Raw genomic sequence first — 25,030 nt, forward strand, 5'->3', positions numbered from 1 at the left:
ATCCCAGGCATGTTTAAATTCAGTTACTCTGGATTTACCAACCACATCTGCTGGAAGTTTGTTCCAAGGATCTACTACTCTTTCAGTAAAATAATATTTTCTCATGTTGCTTTTGATCTTTCCCCCAACTAACTTCAGATTGTGTCCTCTTGTTCTTGTGTTCACTTTCCTGTTAAAAACACTTCCCTCCTGAACCTTATTTAACCCTTTGACATATTTAAATGTTTCCATCATGTCCCCCCCTTTTCCTTCTGTCCTCCAGACTATACAGATGGAGTTCATGAAGTCTTTCCTGATATATTTTATGCTTAAGACCTTCCACCATTCTTTTAGCGCGTCTTTGGACCTGTTCAATTTTGTCAATATCTTTTTGTAGGTGAGGTCTCAAGAACTGAACACAGTATTCCAACATGAGAAAATATTATTTTACTGAAAGAGTGGTAGATCCTTGGAACAAACTTCCAGCAGACGTGATTGGTAAATCCACAGTAACTAAATTTAAACATGCCTGGGGTAAACATAGATCCATCCTAAGATAAAATACAGAAAATAGTATAAGGGCAGACTAGATGGATCATGAGGTCTTTTTCTGCCATCAGTCTTCTATGTTTCTATTATTAATATTATTATTATTAATTAGGTTGATTGTAAGTATGGCTCTTTTCACTCCTGCAAAGATCTTTGTCTATCTTTGAATTCTTCGCAACACAGCACATCACTGTCTCACTTCCACTCTGAACTGGAAATGTTGTCCTATATCTTATTTATTTTTCTTTACTGCTTTGAAATATATGGAGAAGGTGAAATATATGGAGAAGGTGAAACACGAGCCTGTTGGTGTTCTGTCTGGGTTCCCCCAGACCTCAACACCAACTGGAAAAAAACAGCCAGACACTCTGGTAAAAGCAAAAGTACTTTATAGCTGGGAAAAATAAACACAGAGGAAAACCTGTTCTTCCCAACAGACAGGCTATAATACTTTACAGCAGAGTCCTGATGTCCAGACAATACAGCAAGCTTCTTGCTGGCACACCCACCCCAAGGTTTCAGTAGTCAAAGGCACAAACCAGGATTCCAAGACGCCAAAGTTCACAGCCAGGTCCCAAGACTCTCAAAGATAAAACTCCACAAGCCAGGAAGGGTGGGTCTGCCTTTTAGCCTTTCCAAAGAGCACCACACCCAAACCCAGCTGTTGCCTCTTTAATACTGAAAGTACCTAGCCAATTGGTCCCTTCGCTGTGTAGCTCTTCTCTGTCGCAGATCAATTATGGCTTGTGCATTTTCCTCTAAGGAATCCAGGCTGCTTGCTGGGGAGAGCTCCCTCTGGGGGGACTCTGGCTGTCCTCCCTCTTCTTCAGCCTGGGATTCCTCCTCCTCGTCTGCCTGCACCTCCTGTTCCTCATCCTCTCCCTCTGAGCTGGAAACCGACAGAAGATCAGCCGTTCCCTGAGGGGCCTCAGACGGAACCACAACAGTTGGGTCCACCAGAAGTTGGGAAACAGGCCGTTTTCGGCCTCCAGAGATTCTCCAGAGGGGCAGAAGAAGCTATTTTCACCCTCCCCAAGTGTTGAATTATGAGTGTGGGCACTCATGCGTACGCGATAGTACTCACACATGATCTTTCGGCACCCAAGGGAAAAAAGGTTCGCCATCACTGCTGTAGGAAGAGCAGAACAATGGAAGTCGCAATCGAAGAATAACAGGAAAAGGGGATTTTATTTTTGCTCTTATCCTCTTGTCAGAAACAGGATGACACAACTGTGAGTCAACGAGAAATGTGCCTTAGTCACAGCTCCTAATGTAAAAAATAATAACGGTGTGTGCTCTTACATGTATTACACTGCATTGCGTTGCCCTAGATATCCCCAAGCTCGCTCGACGCTGCACTCAATCCCTTTTAATTTCAGCCATCCAGCCATCTCCCGTCTTACATTAGCTGCACCTCCGATGCTGGCGGTATCTCTAAATAAAACCCTAAATAGAGGCCATCCCGTGAAGAAAGATGATTAAATTAAATGAGTGTTGAGTCAGTTCTGATTCTAATCACACCCAGTCTGCTGGTCTGCTTTATATTCTGTTTACACGGTGGTTGTATTGCTTTAATCCAACAAGCTAGTCCTGTAAAAGAGAAAGAACCAATCTCAAACACCAGCAGGAATATTAAGAGTGGTGGGGTCTACTCAGAATTTGCAATGGTTGCAAACAAACAGACACCCGTGCACACAGAGAGAAAGAGAGAGGGAGGGGAGAGAGAAAGATAAAGAGGGGGGGAGAGAAAGAGAGAGAGGGAGAGAGAGAGAAGGAGAGAGAGAAAGAAGAGAGGGGGAGAGAAAGAGAGAGAGGGAGAGAAAGAGGGAGAAAGGAAGAGGGAGAGAGAGGGAGAAGGAGAGAGAGAGGGAGAGAGAAAGAGGGAGAGAGGGGAGAGAGAGAAAGAGAGAGGGGGAGAGAGAAAGAGAGGGGGAGAGAGAGGAAGAGAGAGGGAAAGGAAGAGAGAGAAAGAGAGAAAGAGGGAGAGAGAAAGAGAGAGAGGGAGAGAGAAAGAGGGAGAGAGAGGAAGAGGGGGAGAGAGAGGGGGAGAAAGAAAGAGGGAGAGGGGGGAGAGAGAGGAAGAGAGAGAGGGAGAGAGAAAGAGGGAGAGAGAGGAAGAGGGGGAGAGAGGGGGGAGAAAGAAAGAGGGAGAGGGGGAAGAGAGAGGAAGAGAGAGGAAGAGAGAGAGGGAAAGGAAGAGAGAGAAAGAGAGAAAGAGAAAGAGAGAGGGGGAGAGCGAGAGAGCGAGGGGAAGAGAGAGAAATCAGAGACATCAGAAACTGGAAATCAGACAAAATAACAGTAGTGAAATGCTGGCATCCTGGCTAAATAAATTGCAACATGCAGATGAATCCAGGGGTTTAAATCACCCGCAGCTTCTCTTCAAAGCGATCAGACAGCGCCATCTGGTGAGCAATGTATTTATTGCAAGCATGATTGCAATTGTGACAAATTATGCTGGGGCTTATCAACCGGAAAGCTAACAGTCCAGGTTCGAGACCCGGAGTGACCATCATAAATATGAGCCCATTGCCAAGCATCTGAATTTGAACAAGACCAACACAGACTTCAGAGGATAATCAGAACTGCAGAAACAAACAATGGTTGCTGCTAACCTGTCTTCCATTGAGGACCTGTATGCTGCACGAGTCAAAAAGAGGGCGGTGAATATATGTACTTCCCCTCGCATCCTGGACATAAACTGTTTCAACTCCTACCCTCAAAACGTTGCTGCATACCAAGACAGCTAGGCACAAGAACAGCTTTTTAACCAAACACCATCGCTCTGCTGAACAAATAATTCCCTGAACATTTGCAATTTGAAAGCATTTGCAATCAAATAAAAGCAGAATCCCTTAACTACTACAGCAAACAAGAGGAAAACCTCCCATGCACCAAATCTAATAGAGCCTTCTACAACTTTGTCAACAATAAACTCAAAGACTCTAGACCTATCCCACCTCTCAAAGGACCCAACAACAAAGAATACCACAATGATTCATCCAAAGCCAACCTCCTCAACTCTTTCTTTGGCTCTGTCTTTGTTAACAGCAACGGCTCATCCCCCAAATTCATCAATCACACCTCAAACTCCCTCAACGACCTAACCTTCTTCTATTATTTCTTAGATATATTTTACTATGAGTATCTCCTCTATAACCTTCATTATGTATTTAACTATGTGTATACCCACAAAATCCCTCATTGTGTATTGGACAAATCAATCAATAAATAAACTGTCAAACTATTTACTAAGTCTGCACTACTATTACTACTAGTTTTTTCTCATCATCCTTATCTCCCATTTCCTCCCACTTATGACTGTAAGGCTGTAACTGGTTCAATTCAATTCAATTCAATTTATTAGATTTGTATGCCGCCCCTCTCCAAAGACTCAGGGTGGCTCACAACAATAATAAAAACAATATTCCAGCGAAAACAAATCTAATATTAAAAAGCACATAAAACCCTATCATATTTAAAAAAGCAAACAACATATACATACCCAAACATAAATATAAAAAAGCCTGGGGGAAAGGTGTCTCAACTCCCCCATGCCTGGCGGTATAGATGGGTCTTGAGTAATTTACGAAAGACAAGGAGGGTGGGGGCAGTTCTAATCTATGGGGTGAGTTGATTCCAGAGGGCTGGGGCTGCCACAGAGAAGGCTCTTCCCCTGGGGCCCGCTAAATGACATTGTTTGGTCGACGGGATCTGGAGAAGGCCAACTCTGTGGGACCTTATCGGTTGCTGGGATTCATGCGGTAGCAGGCAGTTCCGGAGGTACTCTGGTCCAATGCTTCTATCCTTAAGATTCGTGTTAATATTGATTGTTTCCTCATTGCTTATTTCACCCCTATGACAATCCTTAAGTGTTGTACCTCATGATTCTTCACAAATGTATCTTTTCTTTTATGTACACTGAGAGCATCTGCATCAAAGACAAATTCCTTGTGTGACCAATCACACTTGGCCAATAAAGAATTCTATTCTATTCTATTGATCACAGGGGATTGCTTCAGAAGTGTGAAAAACACTCATGCACCCCTTTTTTCCCAGTGCCGTCATAACTTCGAACAGTCATTAAATGAATCATAAGTCGAGGACTATGTGTAATCAAAACTACAAGTCATATACCGAGGATTGACTCTACACAGCCATTTGAACTTATGCGAAAGCATATATATTGTTGTGCAAAATAGGCCTCTGCTGTGTGAAGACGCCCTCAGAACAAATTTCTTCCTCGATAGAAGGCCGCCAGTCCCAGCCAAATTACCTCAGCGTTGAAAACTTTAGCTGAGGGAAAATTTTAAATTAAAAAAAAAAAAGATTCTTCCCTGAGGCAGAAAGACCATTTTTATTTATTTATTATTTGGGTTGAACAAACACGGCACCAAATATTTGTCCGATATATTATTAATGCTGTTTGATCATTCAAGACACTGATCGTGTAATGTCCATATAAACTGAGGCCTGTTCAGTTAATTTCCTTGAGATTGTATATTTGAGGGGGGAAATAAAAAGCAAACACTAAAAAAAAAAAAATCAATTATTCCCAGTAAGTGTCAGCGCTAAATTAAACAGTAGGGTTCACTTTCATTGACTATGCTGTTTTGTGTGTGTGTGTGTGTATACACCTACAACAACAACAACAATAATAACAACAGACCTTATATTGATTGATTGATTGATTGATTGATTGATTGATTGATTGATTGATTGATTGATTGGATTTATATGCCGCTCCTCTCCTGTTCCCAGTTCATATATTCTCATTGAATATCTATTCAATGAGAGGGATGGATGAAAAGATATATACTGTATATACTTAATATATACATATTATATAGAGGAAGATGAAGAAAAAGAAGGAGGAGGAGGAAGAAGAATATGAGAAGAGGAGGAGGGGAGGGGGGGAGGGGGGAGGAGGAGGAGGAGCAGGAATAGCATTTAGAAAAAATAAGAAAGAAGAAGAGGAGGAGGAGGAGGAGGAGGGACATACATATATAGCTCACAATGAGATAAAATCTCAAAAGGAGAAGGAAGGAAGGAAGGAAGGAAGGAAGGAAGGAAGGAAGGAAGGAAGGAAGGAAGGAAGGAATGAGGGAGGGAGGGAAGGAAGGAAGGAAGGAAGGAATGAGGGAGGGAAGGAAGGAATGAGGGAGGAAAGGAAAAAAGGAAGGAAGGAAGGAGGGAAGGAAGGAGGGAGGGAGGGAAGGAATGAGGGATAGGAAGGAATGAGGGAGGGAAGGAAGGAAGGAATGAGGGAGGGAAGGAAGGAAGGAGGGAGGGAAGGAAGGAGGGAGGGAGGGAAGGAAGGAATGAGGGAGGGAAGGAAGGAAAGAAAGAAAAAGGAAGGAAGGAAGAGAAGGAGGAGGAGGAAGGAAAGAAGGAGATGATTAAGGAGGAGGAGGGGGGGGAGGAGGAGGAGGAGGAGGAGGAGGAGGAGGAGGAGGAGGAGGGACATATACACACAGCTCACCATGAGATAAAATCTTGTAAGCGCTAAAAAAAACCCTTAATTATCTGACACAATAAGATGTAGCAGACCTTGGAGCTGAACGCAAGGTCAGCCAATACCTAGAAGCATACTGCCATATCCTTGTTTCTTACCTGCACCTGCCATCACTTGTGAGATAAGGAATTCAGCTGGGGTCATCTTGTCCTTTCTTTGTGTGACCGAACTATCTGTGGCCAATCTTTTCCATCCGATGGATTTTTGCATGCCCAGATGACTAAGAAACCATCTCCCCCTAACTTTGAAAACAATTTTTGCCCTTCACTTGCAAGACAATGCAACTGGAAACATTTCTTTTTTTTCTTGAATGGGTTGCCTGCATCAGTTGAGACTTTTTTAAAAAAGGTCGGTGGGAAAAAAAAAACTTTATGTGTCTTTATTTTATTTTTTTGACAGCTCCTTTTTTCTTTCTCTTAAATCATACCTGCATTTATTTTTCAAAGAAAAAAAAAACATACGTTTGGAAAATTGGTTAAAAAACGGATTTTCTAAAGTATTTGTCTTTGTTTTTAACAAAGTTGTATAACATCTCATCTCTACAAGGTGACAATTCCTTGTTATTACGAAGAGAACACATAAAATCTTTAAGAAATGAAACTTTTCTCTTTATTTTTCCTACTCGGAGACACACATCATGTTTTGGTTTCAAGGGGTACCAATATTTTAACCTTGTCACAAACGTAAACATTAATATTTACACATGTTGTTGGGATTCTAAGTTAGAAGTTGGCGGCTGGGTGAAAGTTGGGACAATTCTTGTCTTCCTGATACCAATAGAAGAAAATATTGTAATTCAGGGTTAAACTGTGAGGTCCTTGATGGTCTCTGAGCTTGGTGGTTTTATATATTTTTTAAAATAATAATTATGCTATCCCAATCTGTCTCGTCTCCTGACTGCCTCTTCAAATTGGCAATCCATAGCTGAGGTCATAGTCATATCAATATGATTGTTGTGTGTTTATGTATAAATTTCATTCCATAAAACTGATCATATTAATGCCTTGTCAGCAACAGAGCAGTAACCTGCAGTGATTATTCCAGAGGAAGACAAATGGCTTAAAATATATCTGATAAATGGATTTGATCCAGTCAAGGCAATGTGAAAATTGGAACGTCAATGCTACGTGTGATCTGATTCTGGCTGCGTCAGAAATCTTTTTTCCCCCTTCGGGTATTTTTTTCAGAAATGGCCTAATTGTTGGTTCTAAGAAACCCTATTTACATTTTATGTTCCTAGTCTAATAATAATAATAATAATAATAATAATAATAATAATAATAATAATAATAATAGAAAAATCAACAGACAATCCAAAGTGCAGACTCTGTAAAAAAAACAGATGAAACAATCGATCACAGACTGACTACAAACATAGACATGATGCTGTGGCACAGATGATCCACTGGAATTTGTGCCGGGACTACCATTTACCAGTGGCAAAGAACTGGTGGGATCATAAGCCCAAGAAAGTGGTCGAAAATGAGCAAGCAAAACTACTGTGGGACTTCTGACTTCAGACTGACCGAATTCTGAAGCAGAACACACCAGACATCCTGATTGTGGAGAAAAAGAAAGTATGGATCATCGACATCGCAATCCCAGGAGACAGCAGAATTGAGGAGAAGCAGCTAGAGAAATTAGTGAAATACGAAGGTCTAAAAATTGAGCTGCAGCGACTCTGGCATAAGCCAGTGAAAGTGGTCCCAGTGGTACTTGGCATGCTGGGCGCAGTGCCAATGGATCTCAGCGGACATTTGAAAACCATTGGAATTGACAAAATCGCCATCTGTCAATTGCAAAAGGCCGCTTTAGTGGGATCAGCAAACATAATTCGCCGCTACATCACGCAGTCCTAGGTGCTTGGGAAGCACCCGATTGGTGATGAAATATGAAATCCAGCATAGTGATCTCATTTGCTGTATTGTATTGACATAATAATAATAATAATAATAATAAGAAGAAGAAGAAGAAGAAGAAGAAGAAGAAGAAGAACAACAACAACAACAACAACAACAACAACAACAACAACAACAACAACAATAACAACACAGTTGGAAGGGACCTTGGAGGTCTTCTAGTCCAACCCCCTGCTTAGGCAGAAGATCCTACACTACTTCAGACAGATAGTTATCCAACATCTTCTTAAAAACTTCCAGTGTTGGAGCATTCACAACTTCTGGAGGCAGGCAGTTCCATGCAAATTTCTCCTTAGTTCTAAGTTACTTCTCTCCTTGTTTAGTTTCCACCCATTGCTTCTTGTTCTACCCTCAGGTGCTTTGGAGAATAGGTTGACTCCCTCTTCTTTGTGGCAACCCCTGAGATGCCTATACTTTGAGCTACAAACTATCATTAGGTGAAGGTTTCCATCTGCAGGTTCTCATCGACATCCAAACAGTCAAAAATAATTTCTAGCTAAAACCCGATGTATATATGCAAATATAATTTATGTAATAGTAAATAAGCACCATTAGGTTTGTACTACAGGCACGTCACGAAAATGTCCAATTTTTATTTTAATGTTTTCTCTTTCTTTTCTGTGTGAGTTTGATTGTTTGTGTTTTGTGTGTTTAAATAAAGTATTTAAAAATTTTAAATAAAAGAAATGCCACATTGAATTGTTACTGATACTGCTGCCTGGTTTATTTCGAGGTACAGAAAATTACTTTATCTCAACAATCCCAAGGTTTTTCCGTTACATATCGAAAATCTGTCAAAAGTTGGTCATTGTGTGCAGGGGGCGTTTCCACAAACACACACATACACACCCAGCAAGTCACTCTTGCAATCACATCACAACCTTTTCCTCACAATTTGATCTTGGGAATGGCAAGAAAAGACTTGTGCCTTCCATCCAGTCCTAGGAAATTTCATGAGCCTTCAGTTCTGATGGTCTCAGGAGTCGAGGGAGCAAAGTTGTCACCCCCCCAAAAAAAATGAAGTCCAGGTCAAAGAATCTGCTAGAGGTTCTCCATCCATCTGTGAACCAGTCCTCCTGTGATGACCAGAAGCCAAATCCTCTGCAGTTCATCGATTCTTTTCATTCTCCACAATGCCCGATCGTGTCTCAAGATGGCGTCATTGTGGAAAAATCAAAGGGTGTCCAAATCCAGTCTTTCGGATAAATTTTCCAGCAATGAAGGGTTCCAAGTTCAGGAAGTAAACTGGACATCTGCCTGTTTCTTGAGGCCAAGTAGAAAGTATGCCGCTCGTGTTGTGTAGCACATCGGCTGTGTCCGAGACAGAAATGGGATTATCTTCAGGTAGACATCTTGCTCTCTTTAAGAAAAGAAAGAGTGAAATGAAAGCACATGATGTTCCAAGCATTGCCCTCTGAATGGAGGTATCCACCACCATAGATTAGATTAGATTAGATTAGATTAGATTAGATAGAAACATAGAAACATAGAAACATAGAAACATAGAAACATAGAAACATAGAAGTCTGACGGCAGAAAAAGACCTCCTGGTCCATCTAGTCTGCCCTTATACTATTTTCGGTATTTTATCTTAGGATGGATATATGTTTATCCCAGGCATGTTTAAATTCAGTTACTGTGGATTTATCTACCACGTCTGCTGGAAGTTTGTTCCAAGGATCTACTACTCTTTCAGTAAAATAATATTTTCTCATGTTGCTTTTGATCTTTCCCCAAACTAACCTCAGATTGTGTCCCCTTGTTCTTGTGTTCACTTTCCTATTAAAAACACTTCCCTCCTGGACCTTATTTAACCCTTTAATATATTTAAATGTTTCAATCATGTCCCCCCTTTTCCTTCTGTCCTCCAGACTCTACAGATTGAGTTCATTAAGTCTTTCCTGATACGTTTTATGCTTAAGACCTTCCACCATTCTTGTAGCCCGTCTTTGGACCCGTTCAATTTTGTCAATATCTTTTTGTAGGTGAGGTCTCCAGAACTGAAGATTGAAGATTAGACTAGACTAGACTAGACTAGACTAGACTAGACTAGACTAGACTAGACTAGACTAGACTAGATTAGATTAGATTAGATTAGATTAGATTAGATTAGATTAGATTAGATTTATTGGATTTATATGCCGCCCCTCTCCGAAAACTCGGGGCGACTCACAACAATGGCAAAAACAGTACATAGTGACAAATCTAATATTTACCAATCTAATTACAGTTTTAGGTTAAAAAATCCATAAAAGCAACCCCAATATATATAAAAAACAAGCATACAGTCAATTAAACACCAAAACAACATGGGCAAGGGGGAGATGTTTCAAATCCCCCAAGCCTGATGGAAGAGGTGGGTTTTAAGGAGTTTGCGAAAGGCAAGGAGGGTGGGGGCAATCCTAATCTCAGGGGGGAGCTGGTTCCAGAGGGTCGGAGCCACCACAGAGAAGGCTCTTCCCCTGGGTCCCGCCAGATGACATTGTTTAGTCGACGGGACCCGGAGAAGGCCAACTCTGTGGGACCTAACCGGTCGCTGGGATTCGTGCGGCAGAAGGCGGTCCCGAAGATATTCTGGTCCGGTGCCATAAAGGGCTTTATAGGTCATAACCAACACTTTGAATTGTGACTGGAAATTGATCGGCAACCAATGCAGACTGCGGAGTGTTGGTGTAACATGGGCATAGCTAGGGAAGCCCATGATTGCTCTCGCAGCTGCATTCTGCACGATCTGAAGTTTCCGAACACTCTTCAAAGGTAGCCCCATGTAGAGAGCATTATAGTAGTCGAACCTCGAGGTGATGAGGGCATGAGTGACTGTGAGCAGTGACTCCCGGTCCAAATAGGGCCGCAACTGGCGCACCAGGCGAACCTGGGCAAACGCCGCCCTCGCCACAGCTGAAAGGTGTTTCTCTAATGTGAGCTGTGGATCGAGGAGGATGCCCAAGTTGTGGACCCTCTCTGAGGGGGGTCAATACTTCCCCCCCCCCCCAGGGTAATGGATGCCCTGTCTTTGGAATTTAAGAAAACGTTATTCCCGTACTTTGGTTTCCCATTAAAGCAGCCTGTACAGGCCGAAGCCATCGTTTGAGTTGGAGACTTTGGCCTAACACATAATATGATCAGGCAGGGGTTGTAACTGACCTCCGATATCAATGCTGATGTATGCGCAGCTCCGGGTGACATGTCAGAGCGAGATTTGGCTTCTGCGCATGCACAGGAAGTAAATCTCATGAGAAGACGCATGGGCGCATGAGAGTTCTTTGATAGTTTGATAGTAGAAGCAAAAAATCGCCAAAAATCGCCAAAATCTCTCGCACCTGTGCACCCTCTCACAAGATTTTGCATCCTCCTCATGAGCAGCAACCAAATCTCACTCCGACGCATGTGTGCGCCCGCTAGTTACCCATTTTCGCTATCAGAATGCCGCCCCCCCTCCCTACGTCCAGGTAGGAACGCAATACTATGTAGAATGTATTAGCACTGTGGGAATTTAGGAGGGGCGGTTGCATGAGGGATAGAGTACCAGCCATAACAAATTCCTTCTAGAGTCTCAAGGTCATCCTTTGTTCAGCACCTGCCCAGAAGTTGATGGGAAGATCGGACTTGTTGGCAGAATCAGAGTGGACCATGTGATGAATTTGTGGGTGTGGGAACAGGGGATGAACTTTAAACTGGGTGGAGAAACCCATGAGACTTCAGATTTGAGTTTCTTCAAGATGTGCTAACGTGGCTCTGTTAATAATTCAGAACTTTGAGGAAGGTCATGCCTCGGACCCTGATTTAATTCTTGGATACTGTTTGAGACCTTGACACAGCCTTGTTGCTTCTTCTAAAATGAAAGCAGCATGAAAATTTAATTTAATTTGTTAAATTTATAAGCCGCCCCGCTCCTTGCGGACTCTGGGCAGCATAGAACAGATAAAAACAATATAAAAACAATTTAAGATCCCAAGGCAAAATATTCATTACTTCTAGGCTGGAGTTCGTTGGTGTTACTCAAGGGTCCCAGACCTGCCAGAAGAGCCAGATTTTCAAGGCTTTTTGGAAAGCCAGGAGAGTGGGGATGGTGCAAATCCCTGGAGGTAGCTAATTCCAGAGAGCCGGTGCTACCACAGAGAAGGCCCTCCCAAGTTGCAACATAGTTAGGCCGATGGGACCCGGAGAAGGCCCTAATCGGTTGCTGGGAAGTCTTTCTTTTCAAGAATATAAGCTCTCTCTCCTTCAGTCAGGGTTGCTGAGAGGAGTTGTGCTTGGCTAGGTACTCACACCTGAAGACGTTCATCATGGAAGTTTCACAACTACCACACAGGCACCCGCTCTTCCGACATTGACTGGGACTTCCTGTAAAACAGAGAAGGCATGGCTTAGATCAGTGATGGCGAACCTTTTTTTCCTCAGGTACCAAAAGTGCAAGCACAGCTGCTATCGCATGCGTGTGCATGGCCACATCCATAATTCAATATCTCCCGTGCATCCTGCCCTCTACGCATGCACACACGACACCCCACTCATTGCCAACATCCGGTGGGCCTGGTAAGCTAGTTTTTTCCCTCCTCAGGCTCCAGAGGCATTATTGGAGCCCAGGGGGGACTAAAATGCCCTCTCACGCCGCCTGAGGGTCCTTCGGAGGCTGAAAATGCCCTCTGAGAGCCTCCACATTAGCTGTAAATCAGCTGGCTGGTACACAGATTCATTCCTCAAAGAGACACAATTTCCCTCTATTTGCTATTGCTGAACATCCAAAATATACTATTTAATTCTATGTATTAATATGTATACATATTTAGTTAGTTAGTTAGTTAGTTAGTTAGTTAGTTAGTTAGTTAGCTAGCTAGCTAGCTAGCTAGCTACCTAGCTAGCTAGCTAGCTAGCTAGCTAGCTAGCTAGTTTAGTTAGTTAGTTAGTTAGTTAGTTAGTTAGTTAGTTAGTTATTAGTTATTAGATTTGTATGCCGTCCCTCTCCGCAGACTTGGGGCGGCTAACAACAATAATAAAAACAGCATGTAACAATCCAATACTAAAACAACTAAAAAACCCTTATTATAAAACCAAACATACATACAGACATACCATGCATAAAATTGTAAAGGCCTAGGGGGAAAGAGTATCTCAGTTCCCCCATGCCTGGCGGCAGAGGTGGGTTTTCAGAAGCTTACGAAAGGCAAGGAGGGTGGGGGCAATTCTAATCTCTGCGGGGAGTTGGTTCCAGAGGGCCGGGGCCGCCACAGAAAAGGCTCTTCCCCTGGGTCCCGCCAAACGACATTGTTTAGTTGACTGGACCCGGAGAAGGCCCACTCTGTGGGACCTAACTGGTCACTGGGATTCGTGCAGCAGAAGGCGGTCCCTGAGATAATCTGGTCCGGTGCCACAGACACACAAAAATATACATTATCTGCTATACAAACTATATGTGTATGTACACTCACACACGCACGCACAGCTCTTCTAAAATTATACACACTCAACCTCATTTACTGCAATAGGAAAAAACATACTCAAAGCCCAGAAGGGAAAAAAAGAAAAAAAAATCAATTTTTTTCTACCAGTTCTGTGTATCCATAACAGTACAGCAACCAGAACAGAAATGCAGTAACTAAGAAATTACCTCTGTCCATTCGTTGTTCTGTGCATCATACGATTCTACGGTGTTCAAATAGGTGTGCCCATCGTAGCCTCCGACGGCGTACAATCGATCTCCAAGCGTACAAATCCCAACAGCATCGCGAGGAACACTCAAAGGTGCGACAGTGGTCCAAGTGTCGGTTTTGGGGTCATACCTAAAAAACATTATAAGGCAACGTCAACAGAGGCTAACAATAAAAGCATCTTCAATCAGATGGACAAAATGTTTGTTTTTATGGCTGTTACCAAAGTAAGATATCCATCCCCTAATTGTATTTTACTGTGGACATAAGGTTTTTCGAAGTATCTCAGATACATTCGCTCATGGTTCATGGCCGTAACGTTCCTATTGGCTTTGTTTTGATAGTTTTGGCTTAGAAAGTCACAGAAGGGAGATTGAAGAAAACAAGAGCGTTGTATCATACAATCATGACATTCATTCATTCATTCATTCATTCATTCATTCATTCATTCATTTAGTCCAATACATAATACACATTGAAGAGAATAGAGTTTTATGTGCTTTTTAATATTAGATTTGTTTTCTCTGGAATATTATTTTTATTGTTGTTGTGAGCCGCCCCGAGTCTTCGGAGAGGGGCAGCACACAAATCTAATAAATTGAATTGAATTGAATTGAATATGTAGTAATATAACTAAAGAAATGAATAGAAGAAAAGATATAAAAGTGTAGGTGAACAAATTTGAAAGGAAGAAAAGATAAATGAGATAAGGAGAGACAATTGGACAGGGGACGGAAGGCACACTGGTGCACTTATGCACGCCCCTTACTGACCTCTAAGGAACTTGGAGAGGTCAATAGTGGATAGTCTAAGGGAAAAATGTTTGGGGTTAGGGGTTGACACTACTGAGTCAGGTAATGTGTTCCATGCTTCGACAACTTGGTTATGTAAGTCATATTTTTACAGTCAGGTTTGGAGCGATTAATATTAAGTTTGAATCTGTTGCGTGCTCTTGTGTTGTTGCGATTGAAGCTGAAGTAGCCATTGACAGGTAGGACGTTGCAGCATATGATCTTGTGGGCAATACTTAGATCATGTTTTAGGCGTCGTAGTTCTAAGCTTTCAAGACCAAGGAATGACATGCATTCAAAAGCCCAATTGGGATTATTATCAGGGGATGTCTTTTATTATTATTATTATTATTATTATTATTATTATTATTATTATTATTATTATTATTATTATTAATTAGATTTGTATGCCGCCCCTCTCCGTAGAATTGGGGCGGCTTATAGCAATGATAAAAACAATATATAATGACAAATCTAATAGTTAGAATCTAAAATAACAATAATACATTTTAAAAGTCTAAAAAAGAAGAAACCCCAATACAGTGATCCCTCGATTATCGCGAGGGTTCTGTTCCAAGACCCCTCGCGATAATCGATTTTTCGCGATGTAGGATTGCGGAAGTAAAAACACCATCTGCGCATGCGCGCCCTTTTTTCATGGCCGCGCATGCGCAGATGGTGGAGTTTGCGTGGGCGGCGGGGAAGACCCAGGGAAGGTTCCTTCGGCCGCCCAGCAGCTGATCTGCTCGGCAGCACAGCGAGGAGCCGAATCGGGTTTCCCCTTTGTGTGGGCGGCGGGGAAACCCCGATCTTCGTCTGCTCGCTGCTGCTGCGGCCACCCAGCAGCTGATCTGCTCGGCAGCGCAGCAGCAGCGAGCAGACGAAGATCGGGGTTTCCCCGCCGCCCACGCAAAGGGGAAACCCCGATTTGGCTCCTCGCTGCGCTGCCGAGCAGATCAGCTGCTGGGCGGCCGAAGGAACCTTCCCTGGGTCTTCCTCGCTGATGCCCCCGCTCGCCCGCCCGCCCGCCGCCCGCCCGCCGCCCGCCAGCAAGAGGGGGAGAGATAGAGAAAGAGAGAGAAGGAAAGAAAGAGATGAGAGAGGGAGGAAGAGAGTGTGAGAGAGGAAGAAGCAAGATAGAGAAAGAGAGAGAGAAAGAAAGATGAGAAAGGAAGGAAGAGAGTGACGCCATCGGGTGGGAAAAATTGCGATATAGCGTTTCGCGAAGAATGAGGTCGCGAAAATCGAGGGATCACTATATAAAAAACATACAGTCATATCATGCACAAAAAACTACACAGGCAGGGGAAGATGTTTCAGTTCCCCCACGCTTGACGACAGAGGTGGGTTTTAAGGAGTTTGCGAAAGACAAGGAGGGTGGCGGCAGTTCTAATCTCTGGAGGGAGCTGATTCCAGAGGGTCGGAGCCACCACAGAGAAGGCTCTTCCCCTGGGTCCCGCCAAATGACATTGTTTAGTTGACGGGACCCGGAGGAGACCAACTCTGTAGGACCTAACCGGTCGCTGGGAAACAGGGTAGTTTTTCTCATTTTCTAATCTCTTGAATGTTGCCCAACTGGATCATGGCTTCATTAAACTGTAGATTTATTTAGAAACTAGCTAGATCTAGCCTAACAGGTACGTTCGGTAGCCCAATCCCAATTCCCACATTTATATTTTCCTCTCTCTAGCTCATACCTTTCTACACAATCAGAAAGCCGCGAACAGTGGTTTGAAGCAGGGGCGTCGTGGCCTCCAACAGCATAGAGAAACCCATTGTACGTTGCCACACCGACTCCTCCACGCCTTTTCGACATTGGGTTGCAGATGCTCCATTTGTTCGTGTGAGGATCGAAACACTCCATGGATTTCAAGCAGGAGCTCCCATCGCGCCCTCCAACTGCGTACAACCTATGAAAATAAATCGCAGGAGGACAAGACAGATAGAGTTAACTGTAGGAAAGGAGAAAGCAGAACTGGAGGTGGAATTAAATGAGTAATTGGCCTAGAATCCTTTTGTTTCGACCAATGGTCTAATTACAATCTCTCTTTAAATCCATTCACCCCTATATTGAACAATTTAATATTGAACTTTAGCTGACTAGATTCGTGTTGAGCAATAAAGTACTTTAATAATAATAATAATAATTTATTAGATTTGTATGCCGCCCCTCTCCGAGGACTCGGAGCGGCTCACAACAGTGATAAACATGACAAATCCAAAACTTAAAACATCTAAAAACCCATATCATTAAAACCATACAACTCAGTCATACCATACATTTAACTATATTAGTCTGGGGATACCTCAACTACCCCATGCCTGGCGACATAGGTGGGTCTTCAGTAATTTACAGAAGGCAAGGAGGGTGGGGGCGGTTCTAATTTCCTGGGGGAGTTGATTCCAGAGGGTCGGGGCTGCCACAGAGAAGGCTCTTCCGCTGGGTCCCACCAGATGACATTGTTTAGTCGATGGGACCCGGAGAAGGCAAACTCTGTGGGACCTTATCGGCCGTTGGGATTCGTGCAGCAGAAGACGGCTCCAAAGGTATTCTGGTCCGATACCATGTAGGGCTTTATAGGTCATTACCAACCCTTTGAATTGTGACCAGAAACTAATTGGCAGCCAATGCAGGCCGCATTTAATGAACTACTCGCTGTTCTATGCAAGGGGAAAGGAGAAAGTTAGAAGAAGGGAACCCAAGAAAGAGTACAAAAGAGACCTAAACATCTACTTAACCAGTAAGAAATTCCTCCATTTCATCTTTCAGGAGCGCTTCACCAGATTCATAATTCCAAGGTGGAAACAATGTCACAGTAGTAGGAAATGCTTCCAGCGAGATACAACATAAGAGCAGCTTATGCATTGGGTGGTTGAAGAGAAAACCCGCCACACATACTTGCTATTCAAAGCTGCAACTCCAACAGTACTCCGCGGAGTTGACATGCTTGCCACGTAATTCCACTGCCGAGCCTGGGGGTCCCATCGTTCAACTGTGTTTAGATAACTCCATCCATCGTGGCCACCAACAGCATACATGGGTCCTTCAAGCATTGCCACCCCTTGGAATGAAGCGTGAATGACAGGTCAATAGATACTACACTTAATTGAAGTGTATAAAATCATGCATGGAATAGAAAAGGTGGATAGAGAAAAATTATTTTCTCTATCACCTAATACTAGGACGAGGGGTCACTCCCTCAAGCTCATAGGGAAGAAAGCGAGGACAAATAAAGGGAAATATTTCTTCACCCAGAAGGTCCTTGGTTTATGGAATTCCCTTCCAGAAGAGGTCGTGACAGCTGTCAGCCTGGATAGCTTCAAGGCAGGATTAGACAGATTCATGGGTGCCAAGTGTATCGGTGGTTATTGAAATGGATGTCCAAGTGCCACCTCTATGTTAGTTGAGGCAGGCAGGATTCCCTTGAGTACTATTTGTTGGGGGTCAAGGGAAAGGGAGGGTTTTGCCTTCTCTTTCTGCTCAAGATCCCCATGGACAATTGGTGGACCACTGTAGGACACAGAATGCTGGACTTGAAGGGCTTTGGCCTGATTCAGCAGGGCTCTTCTTATGTCCTTATGTTCTTAATAGTGGGTGTAGAAAAGCAGTGGACATTTGTTTAATATCTTCGCGGCCTTCCTTGCCAACCAAGAAGTCGGCAAGAAGTCTACAATGCTGAATAATATGCGTCTATAAGCATCTTCACTATTAGCCCGTTCCAAGGTCAAAATCTTAAATTATTCTTCATTATTTGTCTGGCCAGTCACCGATGCCAGATGGAGTTCTCACACACGCCGTTAAATTTGGCCATCCACTCAAAACAAAGAATCACTACCATGAGGTGGTTGGGATAAGAAACACAAGAAAGGGTGAATTGCCTTTTATATATACAGTATATAAAGGAGGGGAGCTCTTGGAGCACTTCACTTAGGAAATTATAATTATTTGGATGATAGGTTCCTGACTTTCTTCTGGTTTTTCTCATAAGCTGACCTCAGTACATTCAGGCCTGCTTGAACAGCTGAAGCTTATACCAAATCAGAAGTCAGAATGTCAACCCCGACATTCTGTCTGTCTGTCTGTCTCTGTTTCTGACTCTCTCTCTAACTTTCTCTGTCTCTGACACATACTCCTTGTTTCTCTGTGTGTGTGTTTCTGTCTGTTTCCCTCTCTCTCTGTCTCTCGCTGTTTCTCTCTCTGTTTCTCTCTGTGTGTGTCTCTGTTTCTCTCTGTGTGTTTCTGTCTCTGTGTGTGTTTCTGTCTCTCTCTGTGTCTCTGTTTCTCTCTCTGCGTTTCTGTGTGTCTCTCTGTCTCTGTTTCTCTCTGTGTGTTTCTCTCTCTCTCTCTGTTTCTCTCTCTCTCTGTGTTTCTGTCTCTCTCTGTCTCTGTTTTTCTCTCTCTTTTGACTCTGTATCTCCCTCTGTCTCTCTTTCTCTCTCTGTGTGTGTTTCTGTCTGTCTCTCTTTTTCTGTCCCTGTGTCTCTGTATGTGTTTCTCTCTGTGTGTGTTTCTCGCTCACTTGCTGTTTCTCTCTGTGTGTGTGTTTCTGTCTCTCTCTGTGTTTGTGATTCTGTCTCTCTCTTTCTGTCTCTGTATCTCTCTCTGTCTCTGTTTTTCTATATCTGTTTCTGTCTATCTTTCTGTTTCTGTCTCTGTGTCTCTCTCTATGTGTGCTTCTCTCTCTCTCTCTCTGTTTCTCTCTGTGTGTTTCTGTCTATCTCTGTTTCTGTCTCTGTGTCTCTCTCTGTGTGTGCTTCTCTCTCTCTCTCTGTTTCTGTCTATCTCTCTGTTTCTGTCTCTGTGTCTCTCTGTGTGTGCTTCTCTCTCTCTGTTTCTGTCTCTGTGTGTCTCTCTGTCTCTGTTTCTCTCTCTCTCTCTCTCTGTTTCTGCCTTTGTCTCTCTGTCTCCCTCTCTCCCTCTCTGTCTTGCTACCAGAGCATAGCACCTGACTGTTCCTGTAGCAGGCCATCACTGAACTGCTTATATCTCTCATATACTTCTCCATGAATCCCAGTTCCGTCCCTCCATCCTACCTAATCCATGCCTATGAGTTGACATTGGGGGCATCACAGTCCAGACTTTAGTTGTCGGGTTGAAACATTCCACAGTGTTGGATGTCCTCAAGCCATCTCTTCCGCCCACCACGTAGAGCTTGTTGTCAATCACAGCCACTCCAAATTGCAACCGCCGTCCGCTCATCATCCCAATTTGTATCCAGCTGTTGGTTCTCAAGTCGTATTTCTCAATGGTGGTGGTGCCTGTTGGAAACGCAAATAGAAAAGTAGCCCCCCAAAAAAATGGGAAATCACGTTCCTACAATGATTCCTTAATTGGCTATTTTAAAGCCTTCCTCATTTAAAAAAAATTGTGCATTATTTTAGTCTGCAAATACAGGTATTCTTTGAGTAGTGCAGTGGCCTAGAGGTGGAGCTCTCGCCTCACTCTCTCTGTCCCCCTTTCTCTCACTCTCTCTCCCTCCTTCTCTCTATCTCTCCCTCCTCTCTCTCCCTTCTTCTCTCTCCCACCTTCTCTTTCTTCCCCATCTCTCTCCGTCTCTCTCTCTCTCTCCTTCTCCCTCCTCTCTTTCCTTCTCTCTCCCACCTTCTCTCCCTCCTTCTCTCTCTCTTCCTTCTCTCTCTCCTCTCTCTCCCTTCTTCTCTCTCCCACCTTCTCTTTCTTCCCCATCTCTATCCGTCTCTCTCTCTCTCTCTTTCTCCCTCCTCTCTTTCCTTCTCTCTCCCTCCTTCTCTCTCTCTTCCTTCTCTCTCTCTCTCTCCCTCCTCTCTCTCCCTTCTTCTCTCTCCCACCTTCTCTTTGCCTCCTTCTCCCTCTCTCTGTCCCCTTCTCTCTCTTTCTCCCCCTCTCTCTCCCCCTCCTTCTCTCTCTCCTTCTGTCTCTCTGTCACTCTCTTTCATTGTGTCCCTCTTTCTCTCACTCTCACTCCTTCTCTCTCACTCCCTATTTCTTTCTCTCTGTCTCTGTCTCTCTCTCTGTCCCTTTCTCTCCCTCTCCCTCCTTCTCTCTCACACACTCTGCTTCTCTCTCTTTCCCTTCTCCTTCTCTCTCCTTTTCTCTCTCTTCTTCTTCCCTCTCTTCTTCTTCCTCCTCTTCTTCCACCTCGTTCTCTCCTTCTCCTCCTCTTCCTCGCAAACTCCACTTAACCCCCATCTCTAAAAGTAAGACATTGTGGGATCTTGGGATCTTAAAACATTTTTCTGAACCCAGTAGTAAGTCCTTCCTCAATGACTTCTTAAACAAAACATTTCAAATTTTGGTAGATGATATATAGCATTCAGATGCCACATTTTATAGAACTGGCTCAGTGATATTACAGAAGTGACATAATTTGTCCTGATCTGAGCTCCATATATGAGCCGGGGTGGCGCAGCAGGCAGAGTGCTGTACTGCAGGCCACTGAAGCTGACTTGTAGATCTGAAGGTCAGTGGTTCAAATCTTATCACCGGCTCAAAGTTCACTCAGCCTTCCATCCTTCCGAGGTGGGTAAAATGAGGACCTGGATTGTGGGGGCAATAGCCTAGCTCTGTTAAAAAAGTACCATTGCTAACATGTTGTAAGCCGCCCTGAGTCTAAGGAGAAGGGCGGCATAAAAATCAAATAGATAGATAGATAGGTAGGTAGGTAGGTAGGTAGGTAGGTAGGTAGGTAGATAGATAGATAGATAGATAGATAGATAGATAGATAGATAGATAGATAGATAGATAGATAGATAGATAGACAGATAAATATCATCTCAGAAGCCACTTGATGAAAACGATGGGGTTTACCTTTAGTGGCATCCATGCCCCCCACAGCATAAAGAGAACCAACGGTGGACTTCCTGGGTTTTGTCCGTGGACTCTGCATCATTGATCTCCTTTCGGGTAAAAGATGGTATTTCATGGCTTCCATTAAGAGCTTCTGACACTGAAGATCAATTGTGAACATGGGGCTGTTTTCCAGATCAGCTAAAAGCTGAAGAAAACATAATCTTATTATTCATACTGGAAGAATCAGGAATTCATTTCTATCAGCAATTCCTTATTAGCACCATTGGCTTGCCTCCAGAAGTTGTGAAAGATGTTGGATAACATCTTCTTAAAAACCTGTCGGCGACTACTTCAGCTTCAACCACAACAACACAAGAGCACACAACAGATTTAAACTTAATATTAACCGCTCCAAACTTGACTTGTAAAAAATATGACTTCAGTAACCGAGTTGTCGAAGCGTGGAACTCATTACCGGACTCCATAGTGTCATCCCCAAACCCCCAACACTTTACCCTTAGATTATCTACGGTTGACCTATCGAGATTCCTAAGAGGTCAGTAAGGGGCGGGTACAAGTGCGCTAAAGTGCCTTCCGTCCCCTGTCCTATTGCTCTCCTATATCTCCTATACCCTTCTTCTATTCCTAGAAACATAGAAGTCTGACGGCAGAAAAAGACCTCATGGTCCATCTAGTCTGCCCTTATATTATTTTCTGTATTTTATCTTAGGATGGATATATGTTTATCCCAGGCATGTTTAAATTCAGTTACTGTGGATTTATCTACCACGTCTGCTGGAAGTTTGTTCCAAGGATCTACTACTCTTTCAGTAAAATAATATTTTCTCATGTTGCTTTTGATCTTTCCCCCAACTAACTTCAGATTGTGTCCCCTTGTTCTTGTGTTCACTTTCCTATTAAAAACACTTCCCTCCTGGACCTTATTTAACCCTTTAACATATTTAAATGTTTCTATCATGTCCCCCCCTTTCCCTTCTGTCCTCCAGACTATACAGATTGAGTTCATTAAGTCTTTCCTGATACGTTTTATGCTTAAGACCTTCCTATATCTCTTCTTCTATTCTTTCATTGATATGTTCCTATAACTTCTCTTCTATTCTTTCTTAGATATATTTTACTACGAGTATATCCTCTATAGCCTTCATCGTGTATTTTACTATGTGTATACCCACTAAAACCCTCATTGTGTATTGGACAAAATCAATAAATAAAAATAAAATTAAATAAATAACATCCAAAGTTAGACATCCAAAGTCCCTTTCAACTCTGTTGTTATTATTAAGGACCTATTTAGAGAAGATTCCTAGCATATCACCTTGAACCTACCTCTGGAGGAAGAAGGGGCAACCTTATATAAGAGAGAAGCATTCCGAGATCTTGTTGCCGACTGTCTAAATCATGCTGGACCCATATCATTAACGCCTTGAAGATGGATTCTTCATCGGGGACGTTAATGTCATCATTGGAAAGCAGTTTCGCAATTTCGCCAACCGGGAGTAACAGAAACTCCTGGTTCTTTATAACTTCGGTGAAGTGTTCCTTAAGAAGACAACAAAGAAAGGGTATTTAAATGCCTTTTAAAAAAATACAACCATAGAAACATAGAAACATAGAAGTCTGACGGCAGAAAAAGACCTCATGGTCCATCTAGTCTGCCCTTATACTATTTCCTGTATTTTATCTTACAATGGATATATGTTTATCCCAGGCATGTTTAAATTCAGTTACTGTGGATTTATCTACCACGACTGCTGGAAGTTTGTTCCAAGGATCTACTACTCTTTCAGTGAAATAATATTTTCTCATGTTGCTTTTGATCTTTCCCCCAACTAACTTCAGATTGTGTCCTCTTGTTCTTGTGTTCACTTTCCTATTGAAAACACTTCCCTCCGGGACCAATTCCCCCATGCCTGACGGCAGAGGTGGGTTTTAAGGAGTTTACGAAAGGCAAGGAGGGTGGGGGCAATTCTAATCTCCGAAGGGAGCTGGTTCCAGAGGGTCGGGGACCCCACAGAGAAGGCTCTTCCCCTGGGTCCTGCCAAATGACATTGTTTAGTCGATGGGACCTGGAGAAGGCCAACTCTGTGGGACCTAACCGGTCGCTGGGATTCATGCGGCAGAAGGCGGTCCCGGAGATATTCAGGACTTATCCGCATATAAAGGCAGTGGCTCGCTAACAGCTGTCGATCCTGTACAGCGACGCTTACTTTTTTCCTTAAGTGCCTCGACTTGCTGAGTATGCATTTTCATTTTTTTTTAAAAAAAATGCAAGAAAAGGGCCTTTGGTGGGAGTAACAAAAGAGGTGATGGCCTCATGCCTTCCTGTCCTCTCGTGATGTTTTAAAAAAGAAAAACAAGCCAGGGAAGAATTGTTACAAACTTCAAAAATAGCACTGGGTTGTTTATGGGAAGTGATTTTTATCTGGGGAAGCCAGCAGGAAGCGGTTAAAGAGTCCAGATCAGTAGTAAAAAGTTTTAAAGAGGAATGGAAACCACTTGCTGGAATCTTTGAGCTTGGATAACATCTGGACCTGTTCGCTCCTGGCTCAGCCCCTCTTTTTCAATATCTAAGGGGCAGCCCAGTGGGTGGAATCCTACCGATGCATCAGCGGAGGGCTGCCTGCCACTGGCATTACTGGTGCACACCTGGGTGTGAGATTCGGCTTTCTGTGCATGAGCAGAAGCCAAATTTCACATGAGGACATGCGTGGAAGCAAGATTTCAGCTATTTTCACTGATATTTTGGCTTCTGCATATGTGCAGAAGCAAAAGAATCAGTGAAAATTGCCGAAATCTCACTCATGTGAGGCTCGACTACTGTAACGCTCTCTACATGGGGCTACCTTTGAAAAGTGTTCGGAAACTTCAGATCGTGCAGAATGCAGCTGCGAGAGCAATCATGGGCTTCCCAAGGTATGCCCATGTTACACCAACACTCCGCAGTCTGCATTGGTTGCCGATCAGTTTCCGGTCACAATTCAAAGTGTTGGTCATCACCTATAAATCCCTTCATGGCACTGGACCAGGGTATCTATGAGACCGCCTTCTGCCGCACGAATCTCAGCGACTGGTTAGGTTCCACAGAGTGGGCCTTCTCCGGGTCCCGTCAACAAAACAATGTCATTTGGCGGGCCTCAGGGGAAGAGCCTTCTCTGTGGCGGCCCCGGCCCTCTGGAACCAACTGCCCCCAGAGATTAGAATTGCCCCCACCCTCCTCGACTTTCGTAAGCTCCTTAAAACCCACCTCTGCTGTCAGGCATGGGGGAACTGTATGTATGTTTGGTTTTTACAATAAGGGTTTTTAGCTGTTTTAGTATTGGATTTACATGCTGTGTTTTTTTGCTGTTGTTTATTGCTGTTGTTAGCTAGTTAGATAGATAGATGGATGGATGGATGGATGAATGGATGGATAAATAAATAAAATCCTCAAGCAAAATTTGGCTTTGGAAACATGTGGAAATGTCACATGGGGGCGTGCGCATGCCAGCCAGTGTTGCACAACTGCACACGCATCCCAGAATTTACTACCACTCTATAGAGTGGCCCGCACCAGGAGCAGCCCATTGCTGCGTGTATCCTACCCTGATTCAGAAGAATTGGTAGCGGCACCCACCGTTGGTTTGGAGAACCGGTAGCGTCAGCAGAATGAGGCTCCACTCACCCGCCCAGATATTACCACGTTCTTATTTTTAACCCTCTGCACATGGGAAAAGTCTTCTCCATATGCGCAGAGGGTGAAAAAGCATGCGCGACTATGGCCCGTGCTTGTGCTCACAAAGTACACTCTTCCGAACCGGTAGGAAAAGGAAGTAGATTTAACCTCTGGGGCAGCCACCAAG

The 25,030-nt window shown here is 43.4% G+C and overlaps 1 protein-coding gene across 3 annotated transcripts in view; it reads right to left on the minus strand.

Annotated features, from left to right (window-relative positions):
• Positions 1 to 8,661: 8,661 nt before the first annotated feature.
• Positions 8,662 to 25,030, minus strand: part of KLHL4 (kelch like family member 4) — a 46,618-nt gene continuing 30,249 nt past the window's right edge. For 2 of the 3 annotated variants that reach the window (XM_070759881.1, XM_070759880.1), the window contains 8 exons: positions 22,518 to 22,730; positions 21,189 to 21,375; positions 19,436 to 19,660; positions 17,301 to 17,463; positions 16,099 to 16,311; positions 13,571 to 13,742; positions 12,232 to 12,306; positions 8,662 to 9,322 (listed from right to left, as the gene is read on the minus strand). In XM_070759881.1, coding sequence (XP_070615982.1) covers positions 12,247 to 12,306; positions 13,571 to 13,742; positions 16,099 to 16,311; positions 17,301 to 17,463; positions 19,436 to 19,660; positions 21,189 to 21,375; positions 22,518 to 22,730 — 1,233 coding nt within the window. In that variant the 3' untranslated portion in view covers positions 8,662 to 9,322; positions 12,232 to 12,246. The remainder of the gene's footprint in view (positions 9,323 to 12,231; positions 12,307 to 13,570; positions 13,743 to 16,098; positions 16,312 to 17,300; positions 17,464 to 19,435; positions 19,661 to 21,188; positions 21,376 to 22,517; positions 22,731 to 25,030) is intronic. The other variant, XM_070759882.1, reaches the window with a different exon arrangement.

The sequence above is a fragment of the Erythrolamprus reginae genome, chromosome 8 (assembly GCF_031021105.1).
Source record: "Erythrolamprus reginae isolate rEryReg1 chromosome 8, rEryReg1.hap1, whole genome shotgun sequence".
Lineage (NCBI taxonomy): Eukaryota > Metazoa > Chordata > Lepidosauria > Squamata > Dipsadidae > Erythrolamprus > Erythrolamprus reginae.